Source organism: Nanorana parkeri, unplaced genomic scaffold, assembly GCF_000935625.1.
Source record: "Nanorana parkeri isolate BGI_ZX_2015 unplaced genomic scaffold, ASM93562v1 scaffold42, whole genome shotgun sequence".
Classification (NCBI taxonomy): Eukaryota; Metazoa; Chordata; class Amphibia; order Anura; family Dicroglossidae; genus Nanorana; species Nanorana parkeri.
Window position 1 is genome coordinate 890,717 of NW_017306310.1, and position 13,854 is coordinate 904,570.

At 41.7% G+C, this 13,854-nt stretch overlaps 1 protein-coding gene across 1 annotated transcript in view; it reads left to right on the forward strand.

The window, feature by feature from the left end:
• LOC108799594 (aminopeptidase N-like) overlaps positions 1-13,854 on the forward strand; it is a 35,934-nt gene that overhangs the window by 14,030 nt on the left and 8,050 nt on the right. Inside the window, exons 10-17 of the mRNA XM_018571484.1 lie at positions 1,594-1,775; positions 5,371-5,447; positions 6,407-6,540; positions 6,849-6,904; positions 8,764-8,911; positions 10,026-10,117; positions 12,700-12,807; positions 13,075-13,242. Of these exons, the coding sequence (XP_018426986.1) occupies positions 1,594-1,775; positions 5,371-5,447; positions 6,407-6,540; positions 6,849-6,904; positions 8,764-8,911; positions 10,026-10,117; positions 12,700-12,807; positions 13,075-13,242 (965 nt within the window). The remainder of the gene's footprint in view (positions 1-1,593; positions 1,776-5,370; positions 5,448-6,406; positions 6,541-6,848; positions 6,905-8,763; positions 8,912-10,025; positions 10,118-12,699; positions 12,808-13,074; positions 13,243-13,854) is intronic.

Sequence of the window (13,854 nt, forward strand, 5' to 3'; positions counted from 1 at the left end):
TCAGGGGGACTGGCAGGATCAACAGGTAATTTTCTCTAAAAAGCAAAGTTTATTTTAAAAAATGAAGGGCACAGAAAGATTATACATTCTTTTCAGGATGACTTTACTGCTTCTTTCTTTTTTTGGGGGAGAGGGAAGGAGGGGGGTTTACAACCACTTTAAATTTACCTGTGCCCATGCCAACTCACACACACCATAGTCATATTCACTAGCACACACACCACTGAACCCAAGATTCTCTTTATTCTGCACTTGAACCCCTGTTATAATAATTATAAATTAAAGTGATATTACAGTCAAAATGTTTTTAAGCATTTTCAAATGTGGATAAATCACTTACAATGGAAGCTGCTTCTTGAAGTTTAAAAGTTTTAGTTTCCTGCAGAATCAGCTGGTCCCCTGATATCCTTTTTTAGGGCGGCTCCTTTCCCTTGCAGGGTCCTATGGAGCGTCTCTGGTGTGTGCTAATAAGCTGTGTGTCTCTGGAAACATACATGCACTGCAAGGCAATCCACTCCCCCCTGCTCCTTCCTTGTCCCTTCTCCAAGCTATGAGGCTAGGTTCACACCTAGGCGATTCAGATGCTGAGCTGTTTTTGCGTGGTTGTCGCACGTTTTCGATTGTCGCAAGTTTTTTTCATTGAAAATCGCACGATTGTTGCGCGGTTTTTAATGTAGAGAGATGTCTATGGGACCCAAACCGCGCGACAACCGCCTGAAAATAGCTCCTGCACCTTTTCGCACGACCGGTGATTTCATCCACGCGACAAACCGCAAAGGTGTGAACAGCCTCCAATGACTTCAATGTGCATCTGTGTTTTGCACGATATCGCGCAAAAACCTAGCCTTAGATAGACCCAGCCTTAGATAGACAGCTGCTAGAGACTATGCTGACCCTTGTGATCTTGAGCCAAATAGGAAGTTCAGGGAAGTGGAGCTGAGAGAGATGGAGCCAGCTGTTCTGAAACATGATTACTGTGAGTGCTTGGGCAACAATGCAAAGGAATGCTTTCCTGAGCAATGTGTATTTGTTTGATCTGGATTCATAAATTAAAACATTTTGAGAGGTTAATAAAAACAGGATTGGTTTAGTTTGCCCTCTATCAAAGAGAGGTTCTACAGAGTGCTACACTTACATTTAGCAGAACACGATGTACACTTAGCATAACTGTGTACTGTTTCAGATCTAGAATATGTACCAAGAAAGTGAGTTGTCACCTGAAGTCTACCAAATGCTAGAACAATGTGTCAAGTCTTGTAGTGCACATTCACAACAAGCAAAATGACATCCTAATGTTGCATCTGTACCTGAGATTTTGCACTTATTCAAACAGAATACAATGTAATTTAATGAATATTAATAGCAGACTTTACTGTTTGTCTTTGAGAGGGATGGCTAAACCAAAACTCCTGAATTCTTCATTTCCTAATTTCCCCTAAAACTTTGTGCTTTCAGAAACTGACAAATTCCCTCTTTCTTATCCATCACCTTACTCGTTTTCAATATTTTGTCTCTTTCTCTCTTTTGTGATGAAAATCGAGCTTGTTCTATTGTACAGCATCAGTAACAGAGTCTTATTTTATTTATTTTTAGGCTGTAGATAAACAGAACATTGTAACATTTCCTCCTAATGAAAATGTTAGCACCATCATGGACACCTGGGTCTTACAGATGGGTTTCCCTGTGGTAACAATAGATACAGCAGCAGGTGCTTTAAGGCAGCAGCACTTCCTTCTAGATCCGGACTCAATCGTCACTCGCCCATCACCATTTGAGTAAGCTGATGCGTTATTGAACTAATAGACTAATGCAAGAGTATTTATGTTTTAGAGTAATGAATTATAGAAGCATTCAGAGGAAGGAATAGGAGTAAGCTTGAAGAATGTATCCAACCTAACTACTTTAGTACCAGCATGGTAAATCCGCTAATTACCAGACCATTTTTTAGTTTTAAATGCTGTAAAAGTTTGACTGGGAATTACTCCATCATGCAACATATAACCAAATTCATTTTATATCATTTTTGTAGACAGATCTGGCTTTCTTTTGGTGGTATTAAATAACTGCTTCTTAATTTTTTTTTACTATATAAAAGCAAAAAGACCAAAAACACTTGGAAAAATAACTGTTTCCCTAACTTTCTGTTATGAAACATATCAAACAAAAATGTCAGTACAATACAACTCACGCCCCCTCCAAATGACCGCTTTTTAGAAAGTAGACGCTCCAAGGTGATCTGGTTTTTTGACACACTTTTTTGGGTAATGAAGAAACATGCTGGTATTGAGTGGGTTAAAACATGGAGCTTGGTAATGGTGCACAAGATACAATCGATGTACAGGTCATACGCAGAGGGAGGTGGGGTGAAGGGGTTAAAGTGCAGGTCAAATACAGTGGGAGGATGAAGATGAAGGGGCCAGTGTATAGATTTGCAGGATAAGGGAGGTGAATGGGTAAATAGACAGATCAGAGCAGATATAGAATGGAGCCGACATATACAGGAAAGGAAGGTGTTTGTTAAATGGTTGAAAATGTTATTTTAATTTATTTTTTGTTGCTGCAGCTGCAGCATGTTTTCACCAGAGAACAGGAAGAGGTGCTGATACTGCGTATTTGAGCGAGTACTTGTACTCACCCAAATGCTCCGAAACCTACCCGATACCATAACTTCCGGTCAGAGGAAGATTTCCTCTGTTCGGCAGTGCTGTAGGGGAACATTGAGCCAGCTTCCCGGGCATTAGTTGCCGTCTAGCTTCCTGATTGTCCGGGAAGCCGGCTCCATGCTAAATGGCCAATCAGCATTGAGCTGGCCAAACATGGAGTTGGCTTCCCAGGAAATCATTACTTGCTGCCTGGCTTCCTGATTGCCTGGGAAGCCGGCTCCATGCCAGCGGAATTGGTATTGGTATCAGCAAGTACCAACAGCAAAAAACTATATCGGTGCATCCCTATACCAGGAACTAATTATTGGATGACTCATCCATTCATTAGTTCCGGCACTCGCCCCTGCCTCTGTTGTAAGAGGAAGAGGAGGGCTTAGCAACGTAAACATTGCCATATGATGTGATCCCTGTAATAACCAGTTCATGAGAACTCAGGGCACAGAGCCGGTCAGATCAGCTCTATGCCTGAAACTGTTGCTCTCTGCTGTATATTGACAGAAACAGAAGCGGGGATGGGAGGACATAAGCGTACTTTCTTCCGGAAACAATGGGGCTGCAGACTGGCCATATACTGTATATGCAGTGGCTGGTCCACAGGAGGTTAAATAAAACCTGTCACAGGTGACTTTAAAAAATAGTTGTAAAACAGGAGATGGCACAGCAGGAATCACATAATGTATACTGTAAAATGCATGCTTTTAATTTCTTCTAGACCTTTATGTTTAATTTGCAGTTGCTCCTACTCTTCTCTGGCTTCCATTGCTTTAAACTGCATTCTTAACAGTTATGATCTCTTTCCTCTCTGTCTCCTCCATCTATACTGCTGCAGTCTTCCTATTCCTTGGTCTCCTCCTACAATGTGTATTCATGGCTCATTCTCTTCCTACAATGTTCTCATGTTCCAGGCTAATTCTACACTTTCTTCATGGCCTGCTCTCCTACAATGACAAAATGCCCCTCTTTTTCTACAGTGTGCCTATGGTCTGCTTTCCCCCTACATTTTCCTCATGACTCGCTCTATTCCTGCAGTGTCCTTATGTCCTTATGGCCCGTTCTTCTCCTACAGTGTCCTCACAGTGTTCTCTTTGCTTGCAGTGTCCTTATGGCCCACTCTCGTTCTGCAGTGTCTCATGTTCCACTCATACTGCAGCATCATCATAGCTTGTACCCAGGGCCAGCCTTTGTGGTGTGAGAGCTGTGCGGCCATACAGGGTGCCATGGCAACAGGGACACCAGGTGGCCCGACACAGCTCGCCATGACGCAAGCTGCAGGCGGGGCTGGATTCCCCACTAGGCCACCGAGGCCATGGCCTTGGGACGGCAGGAAGTAGAGGGGCAACACAGCCTGCAGCTTCTCCTCGGATCCCTGCTGCTCTCCCCCGCCTGTATGAGCAGTGGCGGCGGGGATCCAAGGATTAATGGAGCACTGAAGCTGGCGGAGGGAGGCGGGGAGCTATGGTGGTGGAGGGTGCGTTGTCATCAGGATGGACGAGCAGGGAGAAGATTGCAGCTGATCACTCCAATGTTTGTAAAACAACTGGGGACACATTTATCTACAAGACAGAGCACTTAGAAATAACATTTTAAAGTCAATGTTGAGAAACATGAGTAGGAATCATTTGACCAGGCGACGTTTTTGCCTAGTCATGGCACCTTTTGGAATTACTGGTATTTTTATAGGAATATGCAGTTCTCCTTGAGGTATTAGTTATATAAATGATCTATAAACACCTCATACAAATAGTGACATCCTCTACAGTAGATTACATTTATATTGGAGTTATTAGTAAGTAATAACTGTATTATATACAGTAATTGTAAGTATGAAAAATTAAACATTTGCAGATTCCAAAGGTAGGATGCATAAAAACTAACATTTTGAATGTAAGATTAATCAGAGAAAGCACACACCTATGATGGGGAAGTTTTAAAGAGACCCTCTCAGCAAAAGGAATGTGTTCTATTTATATGTTAATGTAACAGAGCTTTGTTTTCTATAACTATAGCCCCCTCTATGCAATTATTTTATTGACCTACTTTAGAGTTATAGGCAGGGGAAAAAATAAAAGCCAATATAGTGGCTCCTGAACTTGGCTTCAGTGATGTCAGTGTAAATACCCTGAGCCTGTGTCCAGGAGTCTCTGCAAGTGATGGAGCAGCTGGAGCAAGTGATGGAGCAGCATTGGGAAGATCAAAAAAGAAGACACCAAACCCAATAATGTCAGAATTGTAATATGGGGCCTCTACTAATAACTTAGCAGTGAGTAAATTAGAACATTGCTCAGGGGGATTAATAGCAGTTACCAATAAAGCACCATTATATAAACATATGAAAAGAATTGTAATTATTCTCCATATATTGAAATTATCCAGTAGATGATGCCATAGTATCCATAGTTAATTATGAAGTACGTGAAGACCAGCTGAAAATTTGATTTTCTGCTTTCATGGCCATGAAGAGGTAGGTTAGTCATATTGCCTTTGAGGTCCCAGATAATTGGGAAGACCCAACTGATAGTTACATCTTAATATCACCAACCCAGAACAGTAATCAGTATTAGTATATCAGTATTAGTATGTTACTCTTTAAATAGGATTACCAAACAGAAAGTCACTACTGTGGAAGATAAGAATCTAAAAGTTTCCATATAAAAAACAGGCTGTAGTTTACTAAAATGTAATGAGTTTGTTTTTAAATCCATTTCAGGTACCTCTGGAAGGTACCTATTACCTATCTTAAAACAAATGGAGACAGAGGAAATTGGTGGTTCAGAGGACGCCTTGGTATGTAGTAATATACTATTGTTCAAAAGTATTTGCAAAGTACCATTACAAATGTGGCAAAAGGCACACACAACACAAATATTATGCACCTCAATACACTATGTTTGTGTAAATAGGCTCCATTAAAAACAGCTCATTTTCTCATGCTTATGCATTTTGCCTATGACAAAAAAATGTAGCATGCAGAAATGCATCATGTTGCTGCGTATCATGTTCTTATAAATAAACCCTTACATTGAACCTGTGCTTTGCATTTTGTCTGAAGTTGCCTTACAAGAGATTTCAAACAAGCCCTCACTGACCACTGTGGCTGCAGGCACTGTAGAGTAATTAGTTTGTTAAAAAATTCTTACAGGCAGTCTTTTTTAATGGCAGCAAAAACTGTGTATATCTCTAATATCATAAATGCTTTTACCTGCCTGCCAGCACTTTTTTTCTGTAAGTGTACACTGAGCTGTGCATGGGCAACTCAGTGTAGAATTCTGTGAAGGGGCAAGTAACTCCTGTGCACATGCATGTGAATTACAACATCATGGCCTAGCCAATCAAGATGACTGAAGACACTGAACGCAGAAAAAGAAGACTGATGGAGGGTTGTGCGGTTATTGCTGCTCATACTTCAACATTACGGCACAGAGCTCCTGGAGGCCCATTTTGTTTCTGGTGGTTTAGTTCTGCTTTATTTTTAAAGCAAACCAAACTGAGACTCTAAAGTCAGGTTTCAGACTGTTTCTAATAGCCTACTGCACCCACTCTTTGTTTACATTGAAAGACTGGCAGGCTGCCAAGTGCTGACTGCCAAAGAAATAAGGGAAGAGTAGCCATGATTTCAGTGCTTTTGTTGTGCACTTGATGAGTATATCATTACCCTCCAGAACTTATGCTGTACAGTCATAACACTGATTTACTTTAAATGACCTCAATATAAACATCTAATTTGCATTTCTCTTGCATTCCAGACCAAAATGATGTCTTTAGGGTATCTGGAAATGACTGGCTTCTGGTTAACCTTGATGTCACTGGATACTACAGGGTTAACTATGACGACAGGAATTGGGACAGACTCCTAAATCAGCTAGACACTAACCTCACAGTAAGTAGACAGTATCCTTATAAAGTAGTAAAACTGACTTTACTTAAAGGAGTTGATTTACCAAAGGAGTAGAGAATTCTTTTTTTTTCTCCTCATGACTATTATCCAAAGTGAACACAACTTCACCTTATTCACTAATCTAAGTGAACTTTACTCTTTTAGTAAATCAACCTTAACGATCGTATGGTTCTAGGTTCCCTTTTGTAAATATCATCTTCATCTTTTCTATTGTATTGTTTCACCACATAAAGTTTGCGTGATCATTTTTTCTGATCAGGTATACAATTTTATCTAATTTTGCATTGCAGGCAATTCCTCTCATCAACCGTGCTCAGATCATTGATGATGCCTTTAATTTAGCCAGGTCAGTTATAAGTTTCATTATTTCTGCAGAGAATATTTTCTTTGACTCTTCAGTGCAGTCTCACACTTAAACAAAAAAAAAAGATTTCTTCACTAACTACTTCCTGCTTTCCTATTCAAGAAACGAATGATCCATATTTGCAAAATGTTACAACATATTGGAATATGGGTCAATGTTATAAAGCTAAACTCCAGCCATACAACTAAATTTCCAGTCCAAATACATATATGTGACCTGTTTTACCTAATAAAGTATTTGTTCATCTACACCTACGATTAGCTACTGTCCCACTCTTCACAAAAAGATAACACCACCATTCATAATCTGCAGCTGTCTCTTCTAGTGTCACTCATTTGTGTCCAGCTTGCTCAAGGGACTAATGAATCTCTGTTTTTTTCTTTAAGCCTGGCACCTTCTTTTACAGCCTCTTTTACCTGAAATATACAGTATTAGACTGACAACCTGTCAGACTGGCCTATCAGAGGATCAAAGGATCACCCAGTGGGCTTTGCCTAAGGTTGCCATCTCCCCCCTGGCATTTAGATATGCAGGCTACTATATCCTTCCTTTGGTTGTCCAATTTTTGGTAATGGCAGCCTCTACTTTGGATTGGCTTGTTACCCAGCAGTGCAGATCACATCATACTCAGTTTAGGTTTCTTCTTTAGAAGTGAAATCAGTTGAGAGCCAGAGACACTAAAAACCACACACAGGAAAGTTTATGTAGGATTCATACAGGAAAAGGGGTACATATAAATATAGGATGTATACAGGTAAAGCACATACAAATATTGTGTACACAGGATTTATAAGGGGATGTACAATACAGGTTGTACACACAAAAACATATTTTCAAATGGTTTAGACGCTGTCATTTTACCCGCTGATCAACATGAGCAGTCTCTAAGCCCTCGTTCACACCTGAACGTTTTGTAGCGCGTTCTACGCTCGACGAACGCTCTACAAAACACTCAAAAATATAAATCCCATTGTATTCAATGGTCTTGTTCCCACCTTGGCGTATTTCCGCCCGTCCCTAACGCGCTACAAAACAGCCCACGTCTGAAAAGGTACAGGTACTACTTTGGGCCGTTTTGTTGCGCGTTTCCATTGGGATACAGCCAAGTAGCCTTCGGAAACGCGGTAAAAAACCGCGCAACAGACGCGCATATGCAATACGCCTAGGTGTGAACGAGACCTAACAGTGTCCTGTAAGAGCTTAACCTCTTAACAATCTCCTCTAACATGGGCAGTCTCTAAAAGACATATGTGAGTAGATTCTAACAGTTTTTTGTAGCATGTTGGCAGTCTCTGACCACCTCCTGTGACATGCGAGCAATCCCTCCCCTAGAGGTATCTTGGACCATTCTAGCAGAAATAGTGAGGTGCTAAGTAGAGTTGGATAATACGTTGCTAAAAAGCTGAATACAAAACGTTTGTGTTGAAGTAAACCCATCATGAAGGAAATATCGGTGTTTCCATTTCTAACCTCTATCTGAACATGTAAGCTGCTGGCTGTTATACTGATCCTCATAATAGTATTCCTTTAAAAAACTCCAATCCGTCTCTATTTATTTTGCCATGCCTAAAAGTATAAATCATGGCAGTAAACCATGCCTGTTTAAGCATTGCCTTTTACTTTAAGCCACCCCCAGTTTTCACTGTGCCACAATTCACGTATCAATTATCATAGAATATTGACTGTTGCAGAGCCCCTTACCTTTACTTTCCCTGGTGGGACCCTGGCACCCCCGTCTGACACTGGACTCATAACACTGTGAAATGCAATTAAGTTTACAAAGAAGATTACATATCTTGATTGTATTTTATATAGTGTAATTGTATTATATTGTATTTTAGAGCTAAATATGTTAGCACGGCAAGAGCACTTGACACTACCAAATTCCTATCCAAGGAGGTTGAGTATATGCCTTGGCAGGCAGCCCTGGGCAGTCTCAGCTACTTTGTACAGATGTTTGATCGTGCAGAAGTGTACGGACCAATGAAGGTAACCAGTCAGCTGTTATTATGAATATTAAGATTTAGTTATGACACCATCTGTCTATTAACCTTTTTCCCTCTGACTTCTATCAGGAAAGTTTAGTGTACCTTTAATCTACTCTTTGCATATGTACGTTTTGCTTCTTCATAAAGAGGAATGATGAATAAACTCTGGTCATTAAATTTTTTTTAAATATTTCACATTTAGGAGAATTTAGATTTTCTTTTTTTCTGTGGGTATCTTCAATATACACTTAGTGGTCGGATTATTATGACCACCTGACGTTTGTAGGCAAATTAGCTATAATTTCGCACTGAAGTTGCTAGAGGGCCAGACCATTATCAATAGTGAAGCAGGTTGTTTACCACGACAGTAGAAGTGATTTTTTTCTGAAGATATGGGTAAACAACGCAATTTAACAGCCTTTGACTGTGGGATGATTGTTGGCGATGGGGGCAGTGTTCAAGCTGGTGGGGGCAGTGTTATGGTTTGGGACATGTTTTCCTGGCATGATTTGGGCCCTTTAATTCGTGTGGAACGTCTGAATAGCACAACATAGTTCATCCTATCATGTTGATGGCGTATCCCAATGGAGATGGCTTCTTCCAACAAGACAATGCGCCATGGAACGGTGCTTGTAATGTGCAGGAGTGGTTTCAGGAACATTAGGGAGAATTTACCTTGCTTAGGTGGCCCCCACAATCACCAGATCTCAATCCAATTGAGCATTTGTGGGACGAAGTTGAAAGAACCATCAGGCAGCTGGCTCCACAACCATCAAATCTCACAGAACTGGACAGTGCTATTCATCAGGCATGGTGTCAGATTCCTCGCATCACCTTTCAACATCTCGCGGAGTCAATGCCAAGACGAATAGCCGCAGTATTGAAGGCAAAAGGTGGCCCAACGAAGTACTGATGGGGTGGTCATAATAATCTGGCAACTCAGTGTAGAGTAGGGACATCTATTCAGCACATAATAAACTACAGACAAAAACACTCGTAAAGAAAAAAGACCCAAATCTCCACAAACTGTCCTCCTAACTTGTACTTGATAATTACTTGCACATATCACATAGCATATGGCCAATATAAACCAAGAATGTGATGTTTCTTTACAGGCTTACATGGTACAGCAAGTTAAACCATTGTTTGAGTACTTCAGGAACAAGACAAATGACTGGGCCAACAGACCAGCAACTTTAACAGAGCAGTAAGTACAATGGGATAGTTATCTACTTAGTCTGGTGCTGAGGCTGTAAGAGATGTAAGCACAAGGTAATGCAACGAACTCAGGACCTCTAGTTTTTTTCAAAAGAAGCTTTAGGCCAACAGGCTACAGACTATAGACTTAAAGGAGAACTATGGGGTCAGGGTTTTTCCCCATAGTGCTCATAAGGGTCACGGGAGAACACAAACTAGTGTTCTCCCGTGACCCAAAGCTCAGTATACCGCGAGCTGCAGCTTGCGGTATACTGAGACGCCGCAGCCGGGACGGATCCCGACAATACTGTCTGGATGCACCCAGCTGCGGGATTGACAGCTGGCTCTGCCTATCCAGAGGCAGAGCCAGCTGTGCCCGCCCCTCCCCGTCCGTTTCGCCAGTCAGCGCTGGAGGATCAGACAGGGGAGGGGGGAATCCCTGCAGGGAGCCGTGAGTGACAGTCACAGCTCTCTGCAGGGATAGATTGAGAAGCGAGCGAGCGCCGGTATGTGTTCGCTCACTTCCCGATCTACTGAGCCGACCTGTGACAGTTTCATTGTCACAGGTCGGCTCAGATTATGAGGCTGAGTGAAAATCCTTCGCCTCATAATTCTCCTTTAAGGACACCACTTTACACAGTAACTTGATGACAATTTAAAAAAAAAAAATCCCTAGAGCAATGCTTTCAAGAATCCACGGAAGACATGGCCTACCACACATAGTACAATTCCCTGCTGTGAATGCAATAAAAGATGTTTTGCTAAATTGCACACAATTCTGACTCTACATACCAGGACACTGGGCTTCATCACACAATTTGTTTGGTGTTGTTGATAATATGGCATTGTATATTGCTCCAGCTTAAATGGGGAAGTCTTAAAGTGGAATTTTACAGTAGGCAAGACAAAGGCTGGGATTTGACCCTAGGAGAAAAAGTATGCAAAGCTCCAGAGCAATGTATACATCTGAGTAACTGTCCCCAACAACAATTGTATTTCTCAGCTCTCCCAGAACCCAACCTAGTGTTTATGCAAGGCTTAGTAGGTCATTGCTAGTGTTAACTGCTGTAGTTCCCACCACTGTGCATGTTGAACTGTCTTTGTGACCCCCAAAACAACTAAGGCCATGTTAAAAACATGATTCAAACATAACAAAAGTTGGATGGAGCTTCACTGAGAGTGGGCAGAGCATCATGGCTGCAATATATGTATTAAATGTTATTTGCTACAAATGGAATTTTACATAGTATAATAGGCTTGCTGTACTACTCTAGGGGAAAATGAAATGGGAATTTGATAGCTTTCGAGAAGCACATTTACTTTTCTATCAATATCTCTCCAATCAGCCGCACGAAACCGAGGTCCATAAAAATCCAACTTTATTGTTGTAAATTCCATGCAAAGTTCAAAATACAAGGTATACACCACCATAGTATCTCTCCCACGCCAATGCCTCTCACGCGTTTCGCCACTTGAGCTTAATCATAGACCACTTTCACCACTTCTATAATTAAGCCCAAGTGGTGAGACGCGCGAGAGGCGTTGGAGTGGGAGAGATACTATGGTGGTTTATACCTTGTATTTTGAACTTTGCATGGAATTTACAACAATAAAGTTGAATTTTTTATGGACCTCGGTTTCGTCCGGCTGATTGGAGAGATATTGTTTGACGAGTGGGAGCACACTGCAGCCTGCACCTGATGTCTGTATTATTCTGCATTCTGGTGGAATTGGAGCAATGAGTCTTCTGATTTCATCGACATTTATTTTTCTATTTGCTAATTCTAATATTGCAACCATTGTAACCAGTGCTTTTAGGCTAGGTTGATCGTGCACAAAACCGTGCGGATTGCCAGGCGGTCACAGAGTCGCAACCACAGCCTATCGCATGTACATGTACCTTTTTTCAGTGATTGCTGCGCAGATGTAACCCCCTTGAAATAATGGGGCCGTGCGGCAACCACTGTGTGCACAAGCACACGATCGCGCGGTCCCGAATTGCGCATCCCGGGTATCGCTCATATCTGAACCTAGCCTTAAAAGAGAACTATAGGGTAAGTGGTTTTCCCCATAGTTCTCTTTAGGGTCACGGGAGGACATATACTAACCTCCTCCCGTGACCCAAAACTCAGTATATCGCAGGCTATTGCCCACGATATACTGAGAGCGCCGCAGTCGGGCCGGAACCCGACAATATTGTCTGGATCCACCCAGCTGCATGAGTGACCGCTGGCTATGCCTATCCAGAGGCAGAGCCAGCTGTGCCCACCCCCACCCCTGTTCGTTCCTCCACTCAGACCTAGAGGATCGGAGAGGGGAGGGGGGAATCCCTGCGGGGAGCATTGAATGACAGTCACCACTCATTGCAGGGAGACGATCGGGAAGTGAGTGGATCGGCTGCATGTTCCTGCTCACTTCCCAATCAATAGAGCCGACCTGTGACAGCTCCCTTGTCACAGGTCAGCTCTAACTATGAGGATGCGTGGAAATCAGTCACCTCATAGTTCTCCTTTAAGTTCTCAGATATGACCGAAAAAGTAAGTTAAATAGCTTTTCACAACGTCTTTCTATTTTTGTATAATTTCTCTACAGATACAATGAAATAAATGCAGTCAGCACAGCCTGCACCCATGGTATTAAGGAATGTGAAGAGCTAGCGGTTAAACAATTCAGTGACTGGATGACAACTGGTGTAAACAGGTACATATTTACAATACGTTGAAGTTGTGCTTTTAGTAAATAGAATACTACTTTATATCCTGCAGTTCAAAAAAATATAATCTCGATGAATTTACACTACTACTACTACTGGCCCCTCCCTTTATTTTACAAACCAGGCTCATGAAATACTGGCTGGATAGGAACCTAAACATTACTGTAAAGTTATAATGCCAATGCCCTTACCTGAATATAAATCTAGTACTGATGCTAAAACTATAGATGAATATCATTTGTGTGTATCCACAGAATTCATCCCAACCTGAGAAACGCCATCTACTGCAATGCAATAGCAAAAGGGGGAATAGAAGAGTGGAACTTTGCTTGGCAAGAGTACAAAAAGACAGATAATGCACAGGAAGCAGATAAACTGAGAGCAGGTCTGGCCTGCAGCAAAGAACCCTGGATCCTTAATAGGTAAGACGTCCATTGGAATATTTTGAACAATATTATACTGAACTGCAATTATTATCATGCCTTTATTTATTTGTAAATGATTAATGTTCTGCAGGCTTACTATATATATTATATTATATTTGCCTACTCATGCACTGCAGGTTAAGAAGCTGTGAACCTGTGTGAGGTCATTTGCTTGGCCTCTGACCCTAAAAAAAAAACCAGACACAGGCAATGTAATTAAATCTAAAATAGAGGCTGATGTAAATCTCTCATATGTAAGCCTGGACAAGTGTAACAATTTAACTCGTGACTGTTTCTATTTAAAGATGAGCTCTGGGAAAAAAATACCTTTGCAATAGGGCTTTCCCTGCACTGCAAGTGTTAAATGCTCATTTATGCCTAGGATACCAGTAAAAAGGACTAAAACATACCTGATCCCTTGCTCCCCTGACAGTCGACACTCAACTCTTCTCTCTGACACTCCAGGTTGTGGGAGGTCTCTCTGCACCCTCACGAACAAATGAGGGCTATTGATGAGGGGACTTTGGTAGTCAGTGAGTGGGAGGGGGGTAAACCTGTACTCTGTGAGAGGAGAGGCACTGATGCTCTGTGGAGGGAGAAGGGGTGCCC